At 41.1% G+C, this 26,293-nt stretch overlaps 1 protein-coding gene across 2 annotated transcripts in view; it reads left to right on the forward strand.

Annotated features, from left to right (window-relative positions):
• SOAT2 (sterol O-acyltransferase 2) overlaps window positions 1-26,293 on the forward strand; it is a 467,803-nt gene that overhangs the window by 314,859 nt on the left and 126,651 nt on the right. For both annotated transcript variants that reach the window (XM_085654643.1, XM_085654644.1), the window contains one exon: window positions 3,798-3,843. In XM_085654643.1, the coding sequence (XP_085510769.1) occupies window positions 3,798-3,843 (46 nt within the window). The remainder of the gene's footprint in view (window positions 1-3,797; window positions 3,844-26,293) is intronic.

Below are 26,293 nucleotides of genomic sequence, written 5' to 3' on the forward strand. Positions count from 1 at the left end.
AATGGACTACATTACTCCCACTTGCTGGAGGAAGAAGTGTGAAAACACCAAAACATTTACTAAATAAACTGCTGTATATCTGTAGCCCATTCACAAAATACCAGCTAGTTGCGACTACAGGCCTCCTCTGATCCATGTTCAAGGTAAAGTATATAACTCTCATCCATAAAAACAGACACCAATGTAGATTCTCCCCACACTGAGACCACGTTGCTGAAGATCCTGGCTTTTACCACACGTTGCTAAGATTGTGGTCTTTACTGCTAATCTCTCAATTCCTCTCACCTCTCTGCCTTTTCTACTTAGTTTCCGGGACACACTCGATGATACGACCACGGGAACACTTGCACACGGGAGTGTACTCGCTTCAGGAACGGACAGGGTTTTTTGGCATCTCATATCTCATTACACTAGACTGGACCGAAGTCGTTTTGATCTCATTCCTGATACTAAGGCTTAACTACTATGGAGCTACATGCTCACTTGTAACAGGACATTATAATATTTTACCAGCCGGGTCGGAAGTAGAACCGGCAGAGAGGTGAGAGGAATTGAGAGATTTGCGAGCCGTACAGCCCTGAAGAAGTCGCGGCGTTCTCCGCTATCGACGAAACACGTATTGGCTGGGCGAAAGAATTAAAGACGAAGATCTGAAAATAACGCATTGTTCTTTTTTGTACAACCATTGAAATTGTATGTTACTCTTGATGCATGAGTGTGCCAAAGATTGTTGTTTGATTTAAGTAACGACCTTAGGGTCAAAGTTTGGAGGGTTTAGGGTGTTTCCCCCCATCTTGAGCACAGCTATTGATCATAGCCTTTTGTCACAAAACAAATACGTTAATTTATGAGCGCCAAAAATATTCTAGTTCCAATTCACCCCACTAGGATATATATAATAATAATAGCTATATTTAATAAATATTAAGAAATGTATTGAAGTCTGGGAATAATTGATTTACTATTCCCACCCCAGTTTGTGCAATGGTAAGGAAAGTGTTGGGCTTCGGAGGGGTTACATTTACTATTCCCACTCCAGTCTGTACAACAGTAGCTAAAGTGTTGGACTTCGAAGGGGTTACATTTATTATTCCCACTCCTGTCTGTGGAATAGTAGGGAAAGCGTAGGACTTCAGAGGGGTAAAATTTACTATTCCCGCTCCAGTCTGTGCAACACTAAAGAAAGAGTTGAACTTCGGAGGGGTTAAATTTACTATTCCCACTCCAGACTGTGCAACAGTTGTAAAAGCACTGGACATTGGAGGGATAACATTTACTATTCCCACTCCAGTCTGCGCAACAGTATTGAAATAGTTGGAACACAGAGGGGTACAATTTACTATTCTCACTCCAGTCTGTGCAACAGTAGTAAAAGCGTTGGACTTTGGAGGGGTAAGATTGACTATTCCCACTCCAGTCTGTGCAACAGTAAGGAAAGCGTTGGACTTCTGAAGGGTTAAATTTACTATTCCCACTCCTGTCTGCACAGTAGAAAAAGTGTTGGACTTTGGAGGGGTTACATTTACCTTTTCCACTTCAGTCTGTGCAACAGTAGGGAAAACATTGGACTTTGGAAGGGTAATATTCACTCTTCCTATTAACGTCTGTGTAGCAGTAGGAAAAGCATTAGAGTTCGTAGGAATTATATTTACTATTCCCACTCCATTCTGTGCAACAGAAGAGAAAGTACTTCATTTCAAAAAGATAAAATATTTGAATAACCCTATCAATTTACAACAAATATAAAACTCTTAGTAGAAACAGTATTCATTATCACAAACAAATTATGTATATAAAAATGAACACAATTAAACAATTTCATGATTATTAAACATTTTAATAATTATCAATTTAAAAAAAGATATTTATTACTTAACATCCCACATTATACCCTCACAAACCCAATAGCCCACAAGTAATCTATAGCTAAAAATACAATTATTACATGATTTACATGATTAATAAATAATCAATTAAATATTTAATAATAAATTATTAACTGTTTAATCAATTATTACTGAATTAACTTCCCACATAATACCCCTAAAAACCTAGGAACCTGTTCCGACACTATAAATTACTATTAGGAATTGAATCACAAATTATAAATCACTTAACATTCTGAAATATATTTAAGAATATTACTAACAATTATACAAACAATAACACATCAAATTAATATATGAACTTTAACAGATAGAGATAATAAAAAACGATATTTTTTAGAACTGTATTGTTGGAAACGATATTAACAACAATATTCTTGCCCACAATATTATTTACCTGAAAAATCGATATTCTTGACAACAATATTTCTGCATCATGATATTTTTATATCCCAATATTTTTGGGCTAATATTTCTGTAACTTAATGTTTTGTTCAAAAGCCGAGGCAGGCTTATAGGGGCCAGGCGGTAATAGTACAGCCATATTATAGATAAGGCTCCCAGTTTTCTGTTTTCACAGATAAATGCAGACACAAAAAATTCAATTTCTTGTCTGTATTTATTAATAAAACGTAAAAATACTGAAATTGTGCTTTTTGTGAAAAACTCTTCAAGCTCCCATTAATTCCAGGCAAAACCTGAGCAGATGGCCACAATGGGGAGTTATAAAACAGGATCAGAATGCCTTAAATACAGGCATATGTTAACATATATTTGCAGTATAACACTAATATTCACCTGTGAGTGTAGTGTTTTGTTATATGTGGCTGCTTAATTTGCTAAAACGCGACAGGCACCCACGTATGAGTGCATATCTAAGAGTTAAAAAAATGTGGAAAGCTACCATTTTACGACTCCGTTTATCCTCAAAACACAAAATAAATACGGATAAATACCAATACGATTGCAAAAAAAGAAATATGGATAAATACAAATTGAAATGTTTAAAAAATAAATACCATACAACCGGGAGCACTAATTATGAACAATTCATCCCAAAGGTGTTCTTAGAGGGGGTCTGAGGGGAAGGTACGAGGTGTTGGGGGCAGGGTCAAGGGGTTGGGCACTGTGAATGTAAAATTTCCAGCAAAAATTACAGCAGCACTGTGGGTTTGTAATCATAGATGGCAGAATTTCTACATATACTTACATTAATTGTGAATAGGTGAAGTTTATGTAACAAGCAACACATCCAGAGCTGGGCTAGATTCTACCATACAGAAGTAGCGTGCCAAAAGCAAATTAGAGTAATTAGCAAAGGTGACGAAATAATTGCTAAAATAAACTATATCATTCAAGGATTTCATTTACTGCTAATAAATCCTGCCTTAACGGCTCTCACTCACAGAGCACACTGCAGAGGATGCCGGGTTTACACCACAGTTTCTTACAACTCAGTGGTTTAACAAAGTGTTCAGTCTACGGCCCTACCCTAGATATATCTTCAGCATAAGAAGACAGGCAAAATATCATTATTGACAGTAGAATCCAACTTTGCCCATTTGCAGCGGCGGCCATTGCAGGTAAGCGCGGTGGGTGGGGCGAAGCGCTGAGGTATGGTGACAGACGACGGAATAGAAGTTATTTATTTATTTAATTTGCCCTATTCCGTCGTCTGTCCACATCCTCCACCCCCACCCCACCGCGCTTACCTGCACCGGCTGCTGCTGCCCATTTGATTATCATATTATACTATCAACATCAACTCATTATGTATTATGCAAATCTCATAGGCACAATGAGAAAAGCATATGTGTGAGTGGGATGAGAATCCGTAATCACAGTTTCATTGTTCAGTACTTGCCCAGTTAGAAAGTGGTTATAACATATCCATTCTCTTTTTCTTTCCAGAACGCCGTACATCAGGTGGAAATATGTGGCCAAAAACCTTGGGCAGGTAATGCTGCAAACGAGGATGGGGGGGGTCAACAAACAGTAAACACTTTAGGTAGCTTAGAGATTCTATTAATTTATTCTGTTTAGGTGTATCTATATTGTGTTGTTATTGGGTATATACCAGGTTGAAAGGTGGTCTTTTAACTTGAGTGGTGCGCATTAGAATTGGCAGTGGGCATCATTGTGCTAGGGGCTGCCTGCTTAATTCTAGGTTAAGATCATCACAAAAAGAAGCCACATGTGGGCAAAGGATGGATTTTCTTTGCAAAAGTTTGTCACACCGCTACAAAAGTACAGTCCAAACAGCTCATTCATTCTTTTTAAGTTTCAAAAGTAAGTTTATTTAAGAATAGCAATTAATCAACAATACTTCGTACAGGTAATCAATTGAAGAAAGAAATAAAAAAAAAAAAAGGATATTGATGATACATAGTTACATTGAAATTGAAAAGAAAAGCACATAGGAGGAATATGCAGATCTAAAGACAAAGAAAGTCTGGTTCATGTTAAATATAGCATAGAATAAAAGGAAGATACAATGTTATTTGAAAATATTATCATGTACATATTACCAAAAAAGGATATTAAGCTATGTTAATACAAAATAAAGGAAGTCAAGGAGGCTTAGCAACTTTTTGTAATGAAGGTTGTGGAAGAAAGGATTTTTTCGCACTACCATCTAAAAATTGTGTGACAGGAGACCATAGGTTTAATCTCTTTGTGGCGAGTGAGATTGGATAAACAAGAGTTGTGTCTAATCTGTGATTGTGGCAAGTGGCATACCACCAGGCAGATATGACAGTTTGGAGGTGTCTTTCCAATTCTTTGTTATCTGCTGAAAGGCAACTGCTAATAGTAAATAAATGATCCGCAATTGTGAGTTACTTTTCTGCCAATCAGGTGACAAGCTACCTAAAATAATAATAATAAAGGAAAAGCGAACTGTGGTGTTGAAAATGGTGTTAATTTGAGACCAAACCTGTTCCCAAAACTTGAAGACAAAGGGGCATGTAAATAACATGTGTTTTAAGTTAGCAATGTCATGAGAGCAAGTCCAGCATGTTCCAGGAGTAGCAGCATGAATCCTGTGAAGATGTGCGGGTGTAATAAGCAGTCTGTTATAGATAAAAAAAATTGTTTGAGTGGTGCTTGCCGCTCTGGAGGATTTCCTTATTTTTAACCATATTTTGTTCCATAATGAAACAGGCCAATCAACACCCAAGTCAGTCTCCCAAGTAAGTTCTATTTTAGATTTATCTCTGTTTATAGGAGGTTGTGTTAAGCGAGAATAAAAAGCAGAGGCCTTAGGATGTACACATAAAAAACTGTTCCAAATGTTAGGAGATTGGGAGGATGGAGAGGGCGTTAGTGAGAACTGAGCACATGTGTCGGAAATTGCAGTTTGAGGGTTAAAAATGTATGCTTGAAGGAAGTCGGTAGGTGATACAGGTCCTGTGCTTGCGAAAATTGAAGGGGTATGCCTTGGTCAAATAATTGGTGTACCCATATTAAGCCTTTATCTCTCCATACTTTCCAGTATGAAGGTTTATTTTTAATTTGTTATGCCAAATTGTGGAATTGAGAAAAGTATCAAGATCGTGCGGGATCAGAGAAAGAGTGGCTTGTAATAATTTGCATGAATGTTGAATTACTGGTGTGTAGATTTTTTGTGGTTTGCGGGTAAAAGAGAAATATTCATGAAATGAAAAAGGTGCTATAAATGAGGCTTCAAGGTCAACCAACAATGGGCTGTTGGATGATTGGTCAGAGATCCAATGTGATAGCTGTTTCAGTTGAAATGCTTCGTGATAGCTGGAAAAATGGGGGAAATTAACGCCTCCTTCTGATTTTGGTTGCGTTAATTTTTGTAATGCCATCCGTGCTTTTTTGTTATTCCATAAGTATGTTGTCAGCATAGAATTAATCTTTTGAAAGTATTTGGCTGGTACAGGTAATGGTCTATTAGAAATGATATAGAGGATTATAGGGGTGAGCATCATTTTGATGGTGTCTAAAAGACCCCACCAAGAGAGATGAAGCGGATGCCATCTTGCAGTGAGCATTTTTAATTTATCTATGCATTTATCCAAGATGAGAGATATAGATGTGAAAGTGGAGGGAGAGAACCAAAGTCCGAGATATTTTATATGTTTGGAGTTCCATGTAAACTTGGAGATCTGAAAATCTTCCTTAAACGTGTATTTGGTTAAAGGCATAATCTCACATTTGTAAACATCTCATTTATACCCTGACACTAAACCGTAAGCTTCAACCTCCTGTAAGAATGCAGGGAGTGAGGATTGTGGCTGAGAAAGAAAGACCAATATATCATCTGCATAGGCTGCTAATTTGATGTGTTGGGATTCAGATGTAAAACCCGTAATGTAGTGAGTCTGTCGTATTCGAGAAAGAAAAGGTTCCAATGCTAAATTAAAAAGAAAAGGGGATAAAGGGCAAGCTTGGCGGACACCTCTGTGAAGAGTGAAGTAAGGAGATACAAGACCATTGGAAGAAATGGCTGCCTTGGGTTCTGAATAGAGTAAAGCGATCAAGGTAATCATTTTTGGGCAGAAGCCGAACCATTTAAGGGCATGAAAAATAAATGGCCATGAGACTCTATCGAAGACTTTCTCCGCATCAAGGCCAATTGCAGCTAGTAAATCCAAGTGATGAGACATCCTATATAAAATGTTGAAGAACAATCTCTTGTATCTGTGAGATTATGATCTTTAACAAAGCCTGATTGCTCCTTACCAAGCAGCGAAGGAAGGTGCGGTTCCAATCATATAGCTAATGCTTTTGAAACAATTTTATAATCTACATTAACTAACGAAATGGGTCTGTAATTTTTGCAATATCGGGAGTCCTTGCCATCCTTTGGTATTAAACATATCAATGCCTCTAAAAATTAACCTGATGAGTTACAGGAAGAAGTAAAGGAAGAGATGAGAGCGAGTAAGTACGGAATAAGCAATTGGGCGAAGTGTAAGAAATATTAAACTGTGAAGCCATCAGGACCCAGAGCTTTATCTTTTTTAAGAGTCTTAAGTGCAGCTAGTAATTCATCGTGTGTAATGTCGGATTCCAAAGTGTCTAGACTAGAAAGGGGAATATGACGCTTCTGGATATTGGAAAAATATTGAAGTATAGCTGTATCTGGAGGTATATTTTCTGGTGTGTAAAGAGATTCGTAGAAACGTACAAATTTCTGAAGAATTTCGGAATCCTTATGCTTTGGTGTTTGATTATCAGCTATAATCGAGTCCATGTGAAGTCTGTTTTGCTTAATCTTAAAACAATTAGCTAATAATTTGCCTGATTTATTTTGGCCACCATAGTATTTCACGCTCGTCTTCAATAAAAATAAAGAGGCACTCTCAGTCGAAGATTTATTAAAAGCAATCTTTGCCTTTATAAGATCTTCCAGGCTCGCTTTCATTTTAGAAGTGTAAAAGGCATGTTCTAATGTTTTAATTGTAGTAAGAAGTGTATTGTGGATTGTTTTAAAAGATTTGCATTTGTTTGATGAATACCTAATAATAAAATCTCGGGCAGTAGCTTTAAAAGTGTCCCAGATTGTACTAAAGGGAAGATCATCAGTTTGATTGGTTTGAAAAAATTAGTGGATAAAAGTGGTAAAAGAGGCCTTAAAATTGGGATCGAGAAGCAAGGAGTTGTTGAAACGCCATCTCTTGGAGGACGTAGGTTGTTGGAGGATATCTAGTTGAATCATAACAGGAGCGTGATCAGAGATGAGGATGGGTCCTATATCTGCTGAGAGCAGAGATTTGGAAACATTATGTGTGATGAAAATATGATCAATTCTGGACTGTGTCTGATGTGGTGGAGAACAAAAGGAGTACTCTCTCAAGGATGGGTTGCATAGTCTCCAGGCGTCAACCAAATTTCTTTGTTCTATAGTTCGTAAAAAAGCTTTGTGCAGTTTGTTTGGGATGAAGGAAACCTTAGAATGCCGATCAAGGAAGGGATCTATTACTTGGTTGCAATCGCCTGCAAAAATGAGGTTCTCTGTGGGATATTGTAAGAGTAGTTGGGATATGCAGGCACAAAAGGAGACATCACCAGTGGTAGGAGCATATATGTTAAATAAGGATATGGGTGTTTTCCCTATCAAAAGATTGGTAAGCAACTATCTACCCTCATTGTCTGATTCCTGTGAGATGAGTTTGACATTCAATGCTTTATGACATAAGGTTATGACACTATTTCTTTTACCTTCTCCCGGTGAGAAAAAAATGTCACCCACCCAATTCCTCTTAAGCTTTAATGATTCACTTTCAGTAAGATGTGATTCTTGTATCAAAGCTATATTAGCATCCATTTTAGATAAGTGGGAAAGAACTCGCTGGCTTTTAATAGGAGAATTTAAGCTTCTGACATTCCAAGTGACAATTTTTAGGAACATGTATGAATCGAGTAAAATGAGAATTCAATTGAACCATAAATAACATATACATTACCGGATAGAAAGCATATAATAAGTACGAAGTTAAACATTATGAAAAACATTTGACGAGTATTTGAATGACATATAAAGAGTGTAATAAACGCAAAAATAAGAACTATAAAAACCATTTGAGTAAATTTTATAATAAGTACGATGTCAAGAATTATAACAAGCCGATTCATTCTTAAGTTTGTCATTTACAGTTTTAGTATAGATTTCATTTGCTTCAGAGAATGTGGGGAGTGTGAGGAGTTCCTTGAGGGGTTGTGGAGTGGAACACCTCCCCCAATAATTTCTCAGAGAGATTAGGGGTCAAACCCGGCCAGATGATCACATAATTACTGGATAGTAATGTACGTGAGTGGGCGTGTGACATGCAGGCATGTCACAGGACAGCCAGAACACATTTCACAGGGGGTCGCTGATCCCTGCATGTTACTCACACTTTATAGCTAAACCCTATAATCCAATGTGAAATGTCAGAGAGTGCTATTGTGCTAGACTGTCTTCTCGCTGCTGCACAAGTGACTAGGTAGCGAATGAGTACGCACCAGCAAGACTCAAGGTCCCTGAAGGGGCACTCGCTTTCTCTTCCCCCTGCATGTGCAATGAGTCCAGTTGTACTTGCACACCAGTGATCTATGATGGTGCTAAGGGCTTTAAGTGGAATGAAAAAACTGAGGGGGGATGTCTCTCAAATGGGCCTGGTCAGTGTAATTAAGGGCGTGGCTTAAAATTACATGAGCTAAAATCTGCGCTTAGCATAGCGTGCCACCCAACCGTTTCTTTGCTGTTTCTGTCATTGTATCCAGATATATAAAGCAACAAGTAACAGTATACCTACAACAAGCCAGGACTATTGGCTCTGTCAATGGGTGTTAGTTGTATAAAATAAAAAACAACCATGGCTTCATTGTAGATAATATTGAAAATGCTTCTGTTCTGAAATGACTGCGAAAGAACTATACAGAGTTTCTTTGAAGTTGCATCAAAGGCTTTGAGCAGTAGTACTGCTGCAGAGTTTTAAAAAAAATTCACCCTGAGGGTGAGGGTAAAAATGGAGAACCCAATGGGTACCCTTCTCAGCACCTGCTTTTTAGAACTGCTGGTGCTCAGTGACAGGACCCAGACCACTTAAATCCCTGGTGATGCTAGTGGCTGCCAAATTAATGGGTCTCACACTCGAAATCCCCCAATGACCACACCGAGTTTCGAAAAGCTCCTTGTCAACCAGTTGTTCTTGTGGCTCGGGCAGTTGGCTATGTTATCACCAGTCGTTGTAGTGCCCAAGTTGTAAAGGCACTCCTTGGTTTTGACTGCGTTGTAAAGAAACTGCGTGCTTTTGAGAGTATGGTAACATATGTTTCCCCCAGTGAGGCCATGCAGTTGCTATGATTCTGCCAGCGCAAAACTGACACCAACTACAGACAAGTTCTGTGTTAGTAATAAGTCGATATCTCGATAATGATGGATTACAGATTTGTGTTCTTTCAAGACAGTTCAATGGATTATTCTTTCTATTGCAGAATCCCTTGAGTAACTTGCATGTCACAATATACAATACTGGTGAAATAGCTCTAAGGGTTATGCTTCCACTACAAACAGCTGTACCAACTTGCAAAGCATCAGTCTGGATCCTTGCAGATTTTTGCCTGGTCCTTTGTTATTCTAAGGTGTATAAAATGTATTCAGTCGGGTAGTAATAAACACTTGCCATTAAATGGAAAAACCTCTGTATGTATAGTGTTATAGGCATGGTTGTTACTATTAGTGTATTAACACACAGACGGACACACATGGCATAGAGCAAAATGAGATCTACAGTTTCAAATCCCAATTATATTTAGGGAAGCAAATAGTGAAGTGACACCTCAAGTGTATCTTAGCTTCCCTTTAAGGGGGGGGGGGTTAAAGAGAACATGTATTAAGATGTTCGAAACAAAGAGTTGTGAGACCAAGCAATAGTTTGCTGAGTTACATGGTATACTTTTAAGAATTGATGGTACGTTTCAGAGCTGAGAAAAATTAGCTGAAGAGTGATGTTAGAATATGAGAAGAGATCAGAAAGCAAGAGGTGTGATGAAGCATAGGAGGGGGCAAGTGTTCTTAATTGTTGCAAGATGTTCTGATGAAGACGTTTGAGGGAGGACTGATATTTTTGTTGTATTATGGAGGAAAGAAGATGGGGAGTATGATGATGGAGCTAAGACTCACAGAAACAAATCCAAGGTGGTTTTAATGTTAGTGAACTTGGAGGACGGAGTAAAATTCTGTACAGTCAGAGTCAGAAAGAGGGCGGTGAGAAAATGAGAAGCAAGGTTAGGAGAGAAGACGGTTGATGGTATGAGCAAGACTTGGTTGGTGGAGGCATAAGAAGGTAATCAAATGTTAAAACTAGTTAGAATTATCTGAGTTTATTGTGGATGTGAACAGATTTAGGATTAATCTGCAATCTTTCACGTGGTCAGGGGCTTCTGATGTATGTCATTTGGAGAAGGCGCTCACATTTTAGTCTTAGTAGAATGGATATGAGAGATCTAAAGTTAAATGGAGTGAGTAGTTTAGGTTAAGGGGAATATAGGATAATGGTGGTTGAAGGAAGTCCTCAGTATTTCTTAAAAGCATCAAGGTTCAAGATCTTAATTAAGTTGGTCTGTGGTTTAAGTATGAGGGTAAGGCACTGGGAAACTTTTTTCTTCTGCTGATAGTTTTCTATTTCGAAAATTGGAGGATGTGTAGATGTAAGGGATGTGTTGGTGTGAGGTTGAAACATCAAAACATGATCTACTCCATTCCCATGTGTGCATGGGGAGTCAATGTGTATTTAGAAGTGAATGGTCAGAAAGTAATTAGGTAATAAAAATGGCTGAGTGTGTTAAACGCTTGAGATCGAGGTTGAAATCTCCTGCAATTATGAAGGCAGTGTTGGGAGATAAAGTTCCTAGTATGGAGTCAACATCTTAAAAGAAAGATTATTTAACACAGATTGGAAGGTAGATGATTACGATGAGAAAAGTAGTAATGGGACAGAATTGGAGAGCTGATAATGAGGGGTCTGTTACAGGGATGGGGTGGTCGGGACAAACTTTCTGAGGATGAGGCCTTCCCCACTACCTTTGCAGAAAGATGTATGAGAAATTGATGTGGAGAGCAGCTTGTGTCTTGTCATTAGGATAAATCAAATGTTTTGGTGATCGCTATGAGGCGTAAAGGAGGTGTGACTAATAGGTGATGGAGGTTATTTTGTTGCACATAGGATGAGTATTTCGCAGACAAAAAGAAATGTTGGGAGGTAAATGCTGGCGTTTCCTTGAAGCTGAGTGTATAGGTGACATTAAATCTAGGAGAATATATAGGTTGAGGGTGAATTTTAAAGTTTCCAGTGCTGTGAGACGGTAAAATGATTACATGATAGTGATGGTTGAGTGAGGGGTAACGAGTGATCTTTGGAATAGCTCTGAAGGCTTGTAATTTGTGACAGCAGTAGCAGGGTGACAGGAAGATATCAGGATTGATAGATTTATAGAGCACTGTGTGAAACTGTGGGAGTAAGCTAAATGCAATTTTGTGTAAAGTAGTGAAGAGCCAGGAGCAGAATTCCGGGGAATGCGCAGCAACCTGAATCTAGAAAGGGGAGGATGACTGAATAAGGAGTTAGGGTTTAAGCATAATGTAAGGTTAAGCTGAGGATGTAACAAAGATGCAAAATCTCAATATTAATGTATAATGATAATTGAATTGTGAAGTTGCAAACATTGTGCTTGTAGAAACAACATAAAAGCACACTTTATTTATAGGTCATTACTTCAGAGATGTGGTAAAACAGCAGAAATCACAGAGAGATAAAGAAGCAAAACTGGATGCATAACATAGAAACTGATGTGCGGCACCAAAGTAGGTTAGCAGAATGGAGTCTCCAATTTTATTTTATGGTGGAAATGTGTGGCAACTAAGAACATGGGGGAGGGCATGGTTACCAGTAGCATCCATGAATGGGCTGGACTGTTCCAACTGGAGCAGAGTCCAGACTGATATGCATATAGCTGGCTACAAACTGAGGTGGCATGGTTTGCAAAATAACAATAGACTGGAATTGGACTCAGAGTAATTAACTGTGGATGAGATCAATTCAAGCTTTCCATCAATCACATTCTCGTATGCTTCAGTGCAACATCCTAAGTGTGTGGGTCCCTTGCTAACTGTGCCACTGGAACCAAGCTGCATGTGATCGAGGAGCCCAATAAGGGCTAAACCAGCGTTAATTTGCTTGTGGTCTGGTTAAGGGAGGGCCTAGCCTTTCAGTTTGGTTGGACTGTTCTGATTTGAGCAGGGTCAAGACTGATTTGCATATGGCAGGGTTCAAATAGAGGTGGCATGGTATGCGAAATAACGATGGACTGGGATGTGGACTGACTAATTTATCAGTGGCTGAGATTAATTCAAGCATTACATACATCACGTTTTTGTATACTTTAATCACATTTTAGCATAAATTAAAGAAAATAGCTATCGGATCTGCCCAGGCTATGGTGCAGAGGAGGATGGATAGCCTCATTTGACAATGTCAAAACTACAATAGAATACTCCTTCTTGATCTCCTACTGGTCTGTGATATGGTACACCGCTATACTATCTCATCAAAGAAGATTGTTGATCATCTCACTTCCTCCGATCTCCTTAGAACCACTCAAACCCACAGTTGTGTTTCCAAGGCAAATCTTCCTAGATCTTGAAAATCCATTGTTATCCTGTTATTGGACAGTGCCTGTAAGCAATTAACCACTGGATGCTTGTCAAACATCTGCAATTAAATACCTAAAAGAATGAAAAGTTAGTATGCAGCTAATACACCAACTATCATCCCTCAGTCATTTGGCATCAAGAATTAGGGCCCCCACAATCCTACTCAGCGAACGTTAAGAACCATGAAAAACCTTGGGGTAATGATGGACTCTGACTTATGCCACATGCAAATCAATTCTTTAAAAAAACGTTCCTTCAAGAGATATCTTTGGCAAATGTTCTAACACATTGGCTTCTCTCAAAAAGGTGAATCTATCATTAACCAGCTTGATAAAGCCACTTGACTATATCTTGGAGCCCCCATTAATAAATAGTAAGGAAACTACAGAGAATTCAGAACTCAGCTAGTAGACAGCTTCTCAAAATGAAGCCACATTACACATAGGCACCCTGTCCTTACCCTGGCTGCCTTGGTTAGACGAATCACCTTCAAAGCAAAGGTACATCACTCATTAGGAAATCCATGAATTGAAATCTTTTCCTTCAATGGAAAACTCAACACCAATTGCGAGACAAGGCCATTTGCTTTCCACGTTGCCCCCCTCCCCTTCTACCTGTCCCACTGTTCAAAGAGTCACTAACAGGAGGAAGCTCCATCACCCTCCAAACTAGCGAGCTTTGAAATGTGAGGCCAGCTAGAATAAGAATGAACAATCACCTGGAGCGTCAGAGATACTAAAATCCTGGCTCTTCCCATCCATATAAACTCAGTACACAGTAAAATGTATAGGATGGAAAGAAGAACTATTTGAATTTGGCTATTCTCACACTCTCCGCTGGACATTACAATTATTTGAAGTGACATATGCCATACCATGTTTGAAGAGTGACTTTAATCCTCATGCACCTTACCCAAGGTATCCAATCCAGGACATACTACATCCAGCGCGGTATGCAGACTCTGCTGTGATTGTTTTTGCGACCGACATTTTGCTACCTGCACATCAGCACCTAATTAAACAGTGCTGCAGTTGGAATGCAAAATGCCCATGGGCAGGGTGGGGAGGAGTGTGGGGCAGGAAGAAGCATTTGCCGTAAAATAAAAGAGGTAATTACCGCAGGGCAAACAGCGACATCAAGAGTGTGTTGGTGTTTGTCCCACAGTGAAAGGTCCGCAAATCACATCCAACATCTTTCCAACCAAGCATTCTGAATCAACTCCATGGAAGCTAACAGAAATGAGGGCATTTTACAGCGTTGTCAGGGGAATGAAGCAGTGTATAACTTCTGCAATCCAAAACAAATTAACTGATTTCTATAAAAATCTTAAAATGCTTCTGAAAGTAAAGAAGGATTGTATCTATGCGAACATTTTCTAATGAAAAGGATCATAGGCACAAAGGACATTTGTTCTGATCACCATTCTGGACAATGTAATGGCTTTCAAGACATTTGTGGGAAATCAAAAGCATAATCTATTTGTAAAGAACTACATTCAATTTCCAGCGATAAATAGTGTTCTCCCTGTTCTGGAAGACCTTTCTTAGACCTAGCAAAATATCTTTAATGACCGGAATTGTGGAACAAGATGCTTGAGCAAGGTCTTGTCGACATGCAGTAATGGCAGTTCGATTAATGTTTTTGGAAGGAAATAATAAGCCAGATTTGGTTAAGTAAGGGGGTTCAGATGATACTAGCTCATTGTAGCATGTTGTAGGATCAGTTTTCTTAGAAGATCTTGCTAGTGGCCTTTTGTCTCTTTTGAGAATGTTTAATACATTTGGAGTTAGTTTTAAATATCTGTTCTGAATATATTCAGGATTAGTGCCATAATACTGAATTGCATCCAAAATATGCATGATCAGATCAGGTTCTCCTCTCAACCCTTGTCCTATCATGATTTTTAAAGAGATGGCACCATTGCTTTGACCCTGGATTACCATGATGTGCAACAATTCCTTAAAGAGTGTGGTGATACCTACCTCCAAGTATGGTCCTATCTCTCTTCTCCCACTTTTTGCTAAAATGTTGGAAAGTTGGGTCAATGTGCAGTCAGTCTGTCACTGTGAGGAAAATGGTGTGTTAATAAGCAACAATCAGGTGTTCGATACTGCTTTAGCACGGAAACCATGCTTACAGCAGCTATTAATGATGTACGGATGATCCTGGAAACTTCCAGCACTTATACTCCTTAACGTGTCAGTCGTATTTGACACGGTTTCACATGCTATTTTATTGTATAGACTTGCCAATATTGGTCTCAGAGACAAGCCACTCAGATGGTTTGAACCTTTTCCAGAGAATAGAACGCAGGCAGTGCAGTTGGCAACCTTTCGCTCAGTCTTTAAAGACATCACTTGTGTTGTTCTGCAACGGTCTGCTCTCAGCCCTATGCTTTCAAAATATATATGACCCAGGTTGCGGACCAGATTGCCTGGACTTCAATTCTATGGTTATGGTAATGACACTGAAATTGTCATCCGCATGAAGGGTGATATCACTCAGCTTCAGAAGCAATTCAAGAGTTGGATGACTTAGGTGGCAAGATGGATGATGATAACTCTCTCTGACTTAAGTGAGACAAGACAGAAGTCCTGGTTTTTGGGACCTCCTGTAACTGATCTCCTATTTGGTGGCCCCATTCTTTGGGTGAATGCCCAGTACCTGTAACTTCAGCTCGGAATTTAGGGGTACTATTGGATCGCAGACTTTTATTTGATGTGCACATTAGTAAGTTGATGTCTACACATTTCCTGCTTGCAAGACAACTCAGAACAATTATTCAGTTTATTGCTCAAAACTCCAGACAGATGCTGGAGTTGGAATTCAAGAATACCTCATCAAGAGGTTACAACTCATAAAAAATGCAGCGGGCAGGTTGATTTTTTGGAGGAGAAAGCTTCACAGTGTCTCCCCCCTACTCCAATAGCTTCACTGGCTTCCTATCAAGATGACATGCCCTCTGTATGGCTCACAAAACTCTCTATCCACTAATTTGACCCTCATATATTTCTATGTTTAAATGATACATTCCTTCCAGACTGTTTCACTCGTCCTCTGCTGGTCTGATCATAATACGAATGTTTCGTAGAGTACTTCTGGTTAATATGGCCTTCTCTGTGGTAACCGCTCAGGCCTGGAACAGATATAATAATAAAATGGGGGAAGACTGTGATAGCAAAGGTTGCCATTCATCCTGAACAAGAGATCTGGTCAGTATGCAATCTCTTATTGGAAATAATCGCTGACATGATTATGTTGGAGTTCAGATCTGAGGTGCATTCCCATTCGGTATAGCCTTAAGGAACTTTAGCAGAAGTTAGATGGGGTAAATGAATAAAGAAAAATGTTTTAGCAGCAGATTAAGAGAGCATTACCTCGTGGTGTTCCATTCTGTATACCAGATTACTTAGGGGCCTATCAGCAAGGGCCGCTTTTGCATCCGTTTTCGGGCGAAGAGCGGCAATAATTTTATCGCACTATCAGCAAGGTCACGCTATCCCGTGAATTCATGCCTTACCTCCCTTTCCCTTAAAGCCCAGCTTTGCATCTCTAATGAGATGCAAAGTGGGCGTTCCTCCCCAAAATAACGTGAGAAATGTCGCTAACCGACATTTCTCCTATCATCAATCTGAACGCTAACCTGCAGAGCGATAAGAAAAGTAGCGCTAACCGCGGTTATCGCTACTTTCCTTATGCCTGCTTTCAGACTGACTTAGCCATTATATCCAATGGAAGGTGGATATAATGGCTAAGTCTGCCCTGCCCTATCATCAAGCTGTCACCAACCGTTGTGCGATTATCACTGAATTTCCAGCGATAATCGCACTTCTGCCAGCTTGAGCTTGGAATTTTATTGCTTTGGAGATAAGCGTTGCTGATAGCACGCTATCTCAGCGATAAAATCCAGTGATGACGGCGATAATTATCCTCGCGCTAAGAGCGCTTAGCGATAATTATTGCCGGCCCCTGCTGATATGCCCCTAAGTGATTGTATTTTGCATTTTCAACTGTTTCAAAGAGGTCTGTATGTTTTTGTCGAAACAAAACGTCTTCGAATTTGGCCCATCTGAAGTTGCCTGGAAAGGGTATTGTTTTAAATTGCAATTCTTAGCCCTGTTCAAACTCCACACTGACCAAGCCTCCCTCCAGAGGTTTCTCGATTCTGTTCTCACTTCTTTGTTGATGAAGCACATCATTTTTGTGTAGTTCAACAGCACCAGCATTGTGTTCACTGTTACTGAAGGAATGAATTATGGCCTCAATGATGGGCCCTCCCATGTAACATGTTGTCCTGCTACTCCTTCTTTTCCAACCAGGCACATTGGTTTATTCATTTGTCCACATGTGTTCCCCATTCTGTCACCAAAACACATTGCATTGCTAACTGTAAGGGAATTTGTTTATTTATGGGCTAAAGCATGTGCTTCATGGGTCTCCATCAGCTGAGTAATTGGAGAGTTGCAGGAGTTAATGTCAGCGTGTCCTCCAAGTCCCAAGCCTTTGACACCATTGATCCTTGAGATGTTCCTGGAAAGGTCGTATGTACAACTGCACATAGGGCACAATAAAAATGTAGGATGACTGGCTGCGGAAGAAGCAAACAATATTTTCCTCTAATGTATCACTCTAGCTTTCATGAAACATTGGTTCAAATAACCATGAAGATTTGCTAAATAGAAGAAGTCTCTCACCTGTGGGTAACTTTTTTTGCTTCTTGAGTTCAACACAGTTCACAAGTATTTTGTTCTGAAGTACAGTTCCCAGCAGATCTCTGTTACTAAGCCATTTGCGAGTCCAGTAAGAAACAAGGAAGCATTACTGTTGAGCGAGGAAGGAGGAGCACTGTGCATGGCGCTCACATAGGTACTTGTACAGTGAGAAGTAAAGGACCGTGGAGCCAAGCAAGTCGAGAATCCTGGCACTTCAGCACCGACACAGGGAGCAGAGCTGTGGAAGTGGCTGGAGGTCATCGTGTCGAGGGTGCTCCACCATTGGTTTGGGTGTGCTGCCATTGTCCCTTTCTGCTCCACACAACCCTCACGCCTCTGCCGCCAGCACACCAACCCACTGCTCATTTCTGCCTGTTGCTGACCAGGTCACCTGATCATGGCTAGGTCATCTAACCCAATTTTATCTGGCAGTGGAAGCCACCAGCGAATCTGGCCTGGTAGAGAGGCAGCAGCGGTTGAGGCGGGTGTGTACCTATTCGGTGTTTGGCATTGGAGGGTGGAGAAGGTGTTGGGAGAGATTGCCGGTCTGCTCATCACATTATGTATCCGAAAGGTGGCCCTTGCCCCAATGCAGACTGAGGTGAGGCTTGTTCTGTGGACTAGTAGGTGTGGGACGCACAAGAAATTACTTGTTAACACTGTGCTGACTGTGGTGAGGCTTGTTCTGTGGACCATTAGGTGTGGGAGGCAGAAGGAATTACTTGTTACTGTGTTCTTGCCAGTGAGAGAGAAGGCTGGAGTAAGCGTCCCAGCATTCCAGAACCCCAGCCAGCCAGATGGTCAGCAGCTTGTCTCTAGGTGAGTTCCCTTTGCTTTCTCTCAGTTTTGCCGCCAGATTTTTGCCCGCCCAAGCACAGCTCCTTTGAGATTACTTGGGAAGGGGGCCTGCCATATGAGGCCAACGCTTGCCTGTGCTGTTCTATCTGCAGTCACTGGTCGCTACTGTACTCCTTGGTTGCCTGCCAGTTTGGGCAGTTTAGCACAGTCGTAGACACCTCTCTCCTCCTACTCCCCACTCTATTTACCACTCTGTGGGTTGTAGATTTTCTTCCCAGAGAGAGTTGAGGAGCCGGAGAGGAGAGGCTTTGCAGGCATGGCAGTGCTTGACGGACTCCTAGTGAGGAAGAAGCAGTAGATTCTTGGGACAGGTGGATTGCATACACCAAGCAGAGTGTGCATGGTGAGGCAGGGCTGGGGATGGGGCTAAGAGGGGGAAATTCTGCGATTAAAACTGACAAGAGGTCTTGACTGGTAGGCTGGTTGGTCCAGTCATGTCTCCTCTCTCTTCACATATTGGCAGCGGTTCTTTCAGGGTTGGTGAAGGAAATTCATAGGATTATCAGAGGATATGTGTCAGCAACAAGTGTGAAGCAACTAGTAACAATAGTCATTAAGGTTGCAGAAAACCTCATTTCCAGTGCTCCCCTGCAACTCCATTATACCAGGAGCATTCTTCAGCGGTTCAAAATAAGTCAAAATTCGCCCTATTGACTTTGTCTGTGTCCTTTGTGTCCTGAGTGACATTTGAGATGAAAACCAGGTTGCCAAAGAAATCTGTTAAAAATCACATTCCAAACCAGTTAGCATGCCAAAAGGTAGTTCGGAAGATGAGAACATAACGCTGACAGATTGGATTATTCACCCACGCAATCACCTTAACAGAAGCTATCAGTATGGAGCCCATAGCCTTAAGACATGCAGGTTCCCCAACAAACGTAAATCTTTCACTGTCTGATTCGGGCACTGCTACTGCAAAATCAGTCTCATTACAACACAACTACAACGACTGCTCAAATCAATATAATGCATGAAAATGTATATTCATTTATCTGCAACTGTGATTCGGATCCAATCTAGGGTGTTGACCCTCAGCTGCCAACAACAGGAGGGGACGGGGTCTCCATTGAAAAGTCACAGAGCCATCCACATGATGATTTATTATTTCATAACTCTCTTGCAAGCTACTAATTCTTGTAACTTGTTACTAGAATTAGTTGGTTTAGATGAACCACTCACCTCAGAAATGGAGTCTAGCTTACGAGCGCACAAAAAAATTATTTAAGTTAATGTTACGACCGACCAAAGATGTATCTACTTCTCCAATGTAGCCGGTACTGCAAGTAATGGGAGCAATGAAAACAACTCTCTTAAAAACGGTTGATGGTATAGATAACCAATAGTTAATAAACAAATAGAATCCACCCATATAAGAAAGGCGAAAAAATATAATAAGGCCTGGAATTGGATGTGTTTCCTACATTGGTGGGAAGCACGTAGTGTTCTTTAAATATTCCTCACACACCAAAAGGGCCCTTGGTGTCATGCTTCATCATAGGGGTCTTCATGTCCACCTACGGAACGCGGCATGCTACTAACCAGTAGGTACGCGGGAGCACTGATATAGTCACTATGTGTGGTGTGTGAGGGTGGTGAGTGGTAGGGTCAGGAGTGAATGGTGAGTGTTTAAAAAATACCTGGCAAGTGAGGGCTACAAAGAATTTTAATATACCTCCGTGCTGGTATTGTTAAAAATAGTGTGGTGGAGGGTTTGTGTACTTAATGTACATAACCTCCTGTGTGCGTCGACATGTTTCGGAGCCTAAAGCTTCTTCTTCAGGACGGCTGCACAGATCCCTACCCTACTCACATGCAAAAGTGTAATACCGTCACTACATAAATAGTGTTATGTGTAGAACAATGCCAAATGTGCCTACTATGGTAATTGGCCTGGAACAAGGTGAATACCTTTAATGTTAATCTGAAAAAGAACACAAAAGTACAAAACGGGGTATTAGGTGGAGGTACTCCTGATGTTGAGATCGTGACCTATAAAGGTGAATTTATACAGTGTTTCTAGACTGAATTGCCATCCTATCGGTGTCAGTGAGGTGCCCTGAAAAAAAGAAGGAAGACAAATATTAGACAAACCAACACTTAACATAAAACACACACTCTATATTAATCCAATTGGTCGCTGTAGTACTTCCCTAGGGATGGTACAAACAAGTATAATGGGGTAAAAGTAGATTGAATGCATACTTGCTAAAATGAAGCCAGTGGCATCATGAGCCTGTGAAAAACGGAGGGGACCCTGTGCTAAATAGCACTCTGAAAGAATAAAAAGTGAAAATCAGTCTGTAGGAGGTACTCGCTAGGTTAGGCTGACGGTGGTCCTGTTGGAAAACGGCTATGCCGTACTTACTTGAGTAGTGGTACTACCTGCTACAAACGTCCCTTCCGCGACTCCGTGGTTTATGAGGAGTCGGGAGGGTGCAGTATTTATACTGTCTTTAATTGCCAAATAGTTCCCGCCACTACGAAGGTGTACGTGCCGAACAGTGTGTGTCAGCAATCAGCCTAGGTTTCCGGTGTAACATAGAACCGGATTCGTGATCAGAGGTAGTGGCAGCTTCAAAAAACAGACTGCAGCTGCGCTGAGCGTGGGCAAATACCTTTGTGACGCATGCCTGCTGCAGTAAGCGTCACTTGGCACCAGCGGTATACAGAAACTGAACCGCTAACTTTAAGATGCTGTGGCTGCGTGGTGTGTAAGTCTAAGGCCCGTATTGGTATGCATACTTGGTATGCGTCACGAGGCAAGCGCAGCTTACATAAATTAATAAATAAACCGCTGACCTCAGAATGCTTACTGTGGTTGTGTAGTATACAAGTCTACTGTCAGGGTTGAAAACCTGCTCGATACGCAGAACGTGGCTAATATTACTGATGCACTATGTGGGCAAAGTTAAATACATACCGCTAGAGCTCCGTTAACTCAAGGGGGAGAGCCACCATTTATGGGAATGCTACAAGGGCGGTTAATTAAAAATTATAAAACCGCTAGAGCTCTGTTACTTCAAGGGGGAGAGTCACCATTAATGGGAACGCTACAAGGGCGGTTAATCAAAAAATATATAGAAAGAGAAAGGTATTCCTGAATGAAAACAGTCGACCATCTTTCTTAGGTTTAATAGATTCTAGTGCCCAAGAGGTGAGAGGTGGATTACACACCTTGGGGGTTAATGTTGCTTGGTGCCTATGACACACGGCGTTGCCCATAGTGTCTGATTGTCACAGTGTTTAAGTGAGCTGGTTCCAAGGGATATTTTCATTAAGTCCAATGACACTAGTGCCCAGGCGAAACACCCAACGCTGTTCCTTTTCCAATAAGCCTGTCTCTGATGGTAATTGTTCAATGATCGTCCACTGTAGGTCGTTTACTGTGTGGGTTTCGGACAGGTAGTGGGACGCCATTTTCGTAGTGCTCTTTCTGCATCGAACAATACTTTTATGTTTGCCGATTCGAATCTTGGTTGGTCGTGACGTCATGCCAATGTACTCAAGCCCACAGGTGGCACGTGCTGCAGTTGCCACAGGGATGGTGGCCCCGGACTGGCTGTAGAATTGGGTTGTTCGTGTGTGTGGCTGTGCCTGTGTGTGGTCGTGTATGGACCAGCATGTCCTTAAGGTTCCTGCCTCTTTTGTGTGCAAACAATGGTTTCTCTAAGTGTAGATCACCACAGGTAAGGGTTCTCCAATGTTTGTTCACAATCTTAGAAATTATGTTTGAATGGGTATTATAGGTTGCTACGCAGATGGGTCTGGCGTCTTGATCTTTGGGAACTTTGACGTCCAATAGAGCCTCCCTGTTATTATTGTGCACCCTTTTCATTGCCCTGTCTATGATGGGTGCCGGGTATTTTCGATGAGATAGTTTAGTTTTCAGATCTGAGGCTTCTTTCTTGTAATCAGTACGGTTGGTGCAGTTTCGCCTAAGGCGAAGAAACTGCCCATAAGGAAGATTGTCGCGTAGGTGACGCGGATGGAAGCTGTCATACAGTAATAGGCAATTCTTCGATGTTGGTTTGAAATGTGTAGTCGTCCTTAATAATCCCCCCTCAGGGTAAATATTGAGGTCCAGGAAAAACAATTGGTCACGTGATGAAGTGCTAGTGAATTTAAGGTAGGGGTTTTGTCGATTGAGCCACTCCATAAAGTGCTCAATTGATCGAGTGTCACCCTCCCAGATAACCAGCACATTGTCAATGTAACGCTTCCAGGTCTTAATGTTATGCCTGAAAGGGTTATCCTGATGGAGAATTTTGCTACTCTCCAGATGGTGGACATAGATACCAGCCAGGCTGGGAGCAAAAGTGCTCCCCATGCTGGTCCCATGTTTCTGTAAGTAGAGAGTGGTCTCATAGAGAAAAAAGTTTTTAGTAAGCTTCAGGGCAATGCATTCCATTACTAGACTCTTCGGTGTTTGGTACTCCCATGAGTTGGAGAAGAGGATCTCCTCAATAATGTTGAGTGTCTCATCATGGGGTAAGCTAGTATACAGGCTCTCCACGTCAAAACATGGGAACAGCATGGGGAGCACATTTGCTCCCAGCCTGGCTGGTCTCTATGTCCACCATCTGGAGAGTAGCAAAATTGTGCTTGGCTGTTGTTTGGCATTTGTTTGTCAGGTTTTATTCTACTTTTATGGTGATTGTTCCCACCTGACGCGTGTGAATTGCAGGCCTGTAGCTGTTTTTTGCTGATTTTTGGATCGCAATTTGCCCCATCGCAGCTTTTTTTTGCATTCGCGTTTCGCATTTTTGCAGCATGGTGTTGATTTTATCGCGATCAGTTGAAACGGTATCTGGTGACTATCGCATGGTACTACCATGTTGTGAATACCTGGTTAACATGGCGTAAAATTCCAGCGATGTTGTAGGTTGTGTTAAGTAACTTTTGCGATGGTTATCACGCGTTCTTGAGAATATGCCCCCACGAGTGATAACACCTCTGGTCTGACTCTCAAGGAGGTCAACAAGGTAATCAAGTATAAGAACTTGCCCTCATTAGCAGATCATGTAAAAATTGTCTTCAAATCTGAACTGTTTACCCTCAAAGCCCTTTCGTTTATGTGACCATAAAGAAGAATCTATTAAGCATAGTATTTGTTTATTTACTCGATCTAAGGAAAAATATTTTAAATCTGTGCTTCTCACCTCTAACTGCAGAACTATCAGGGATTCAATCATGTGTTTTTCTGCAAAAGACACTCAATTAATTGGGAAACTAACAAAACTGTTAGATATTTCTTACTGCCGACCTTAAGGAAATGCAAAAAGGGAAACTTTCTGTCTAATTATTATATTATGGGATGGTATTATAATTCATGTACTGCTTGTCATGCTTTTATTGCATTGGATATTTTAATATTTTTCTACAATAAAAAATGATTTAAGTATTTTATTCTCTGCACCGGGATATAAGTTAATTTGCTGTGAATCACGTGGAGCTCCAGGGACTGGGGAACTTAGGAGGTCATTTCATAATCTTCCAGGACTTTCCCGAGGAATTTGCTTTTAGTAGCACGTTTTTCTTGTATCTGGAGACATAGACTGTTTGTCTGCTACTACTGTCTGCTCTTGGAAAAATGGTATGCAAAACTGAATTAAGATCAAAAGGTAAGATGTTATACTGGGTAATTCTGATTGTGTATAACACATTATGATGTGATGTGGAAAATGCATTCTGAAGGTCTTCTGACTACATCATCTTTGACCGATTGTAAATAAATTGTTGAAGTGACATCATTCTTCATGTTTTACCCACTTGTGTGGTGTATTCAGGTCTCAAGTGGGTCCTTTGTTGGTTTCTTGTTTGGATCCAGAAAGAAAGGGAATGCTATCCAACTGATCTTTTGAGATTCAAAAACTCACTGATAGAGTTATTTGCCTTGAACAGTCTTCTACATGATTATTGTGGTGAAATGTTTAGTGGAGCGCAATTGTGCCTGAACACTGAGTTGATTTTTTGTTTCTTGTGTTCAACACAGATCAGTAGTGTAAAATAGCACCTAAAAGATCGAACTGCTAACCACAAGCATCTGGTTGCACGAGACTGAGGTAAAGCCAAACGTTAAGGCTGACCGTGATGGAGAGCAGGTTGGATACATCAGGTGGATTAGGTCCTTTCTCAGCTTACTTTTGGACTTAGGGAAAATTTTGAAGACAAGTTCCTTAGGAGGTAGAGGTCAGGTGGGCACGGCAGCAGGCAGTGTCCGAGGAGAAGAAGTAGTCGCCGGGTAGCTGCTGGACGAGGTTGCTGCAAAGATTGTTACCTTTGAATTTTGGCAATTTTTTGGGAAGTCTAAACTCTCCAGCAGGGTGCTGCACACTGTAGCTGACGAGGGCTCCACAGGGCTGCTACGGAGATGAATATAGCAGGAGCTAATGCAAAGTCAAGCTGAACGGCCATGCACCCTAGGTGGATTGGCTGGCAGGGAGGTCCCAGTCTTTTCTCAGTTCTCACAGCACTTTTTGGTGATTTTCTTTTTTAGTCCCAGGTTTTATGGTTAGACATGTGCAGTACCTCTACTGCCACTTGCAAGTGTCCAGGACTTGGGGGGTACCATTTGAGGGGTTAGGATCCACTCCATCAGAGCTGAGGTGCAGGGGTTAGGGCCTCAAGAGCTTGTTATGTCCCTGTAGCTCACAGAAGAGCTATTGACTTCCGGTAGTCTTCGGCTAAATGAGTAGCTTCAGATCTCCTTCAAGTAGCCAGGCAAGCCATTAAGCAGCAGGGCAGTCCTCTGTTGGGCCTTCAGAAGTCTTCCATTGGTCCAGGAGTGTACTGAAGAGGGGTTCTGAGGGTCCAATATTTATAGCTGGTGCCAGCCTTTGAACTGGGGGGAGGCTTCCCTATGCTACCTGCATATCTAGTTCTGGACAGGTCTTCTCTTCCCCTGTCAAGGCTCCATGAACTCTGGGGTGAGAAAACAATAGTCCCAGGTTCCGTTGTGCGTGCTGCAGGCAAGCCCTTTGAAGTGTAAGTTGGGCAGGAAACAGCTCCGCCCCTAGTCATCCTAGGGGAAATACACAAAGCCCAACAGCACAGCCAGTCACAGTCATGACGCATGACATTGACAGAGGAACACATGGTTAGAACAGAAAAATGACAATTTTCTAAAAGTTTCATTTTTAGCATTTTGACTTGAAATCTGACATTACCATTAAGGGGATTTTAAATTCCAATATATTGCATCCAAACATAACATTTCTACCTGCTCCCAATCAAAGTCAGCACCTATTTGAGGCAATAAAGTAACCCAATGTTATCCAAATTAGAGAACCCTTACAGTAGTGAAAAACAAAGGTAGGAGTATAGGAGTTTTTCACTATCAGGATATGTAAAACTCAAACCCACAAATCCTACTTTTTAAACACTTAGGGGCAGATTTATGTGGGACTTGCGCCCCTTTTACGCCGCCGTTGCGTCACTTTTGTGACGCAGCGGCGGCGTAAACCCTACGCCATGTTGCGCCCCGTTTACATCGTGACGCATCTATGGAGATGCGTCACGGTGTAAAGCCCTGCGCCACATGAAACCTGCGTCAGGTTTCATGTGGGCGTTTCCACTCAGGGGGGGGGGTTCCGTCGCAGGAACACCCCTGAAAAGTGACTCAGTGAAATCTATAAGATTTCACTGAGTCACTTTCCCAACGCTGATGCGTC

Source organism: Triturus cristatus, chromosome 4_1 (assembly GCF_964204655.1).
Source record: "Triturus cristatus chromosome 4_1, aTriCri1.1, whole genome shotgun sequence".
Taxonomy (NCBI): domain Eukaryota; kingdom Metazoa; phylum Chordata; class Amphibia; order Caudata; family Salamandridae; genus Triturus; species Triturus cristatus.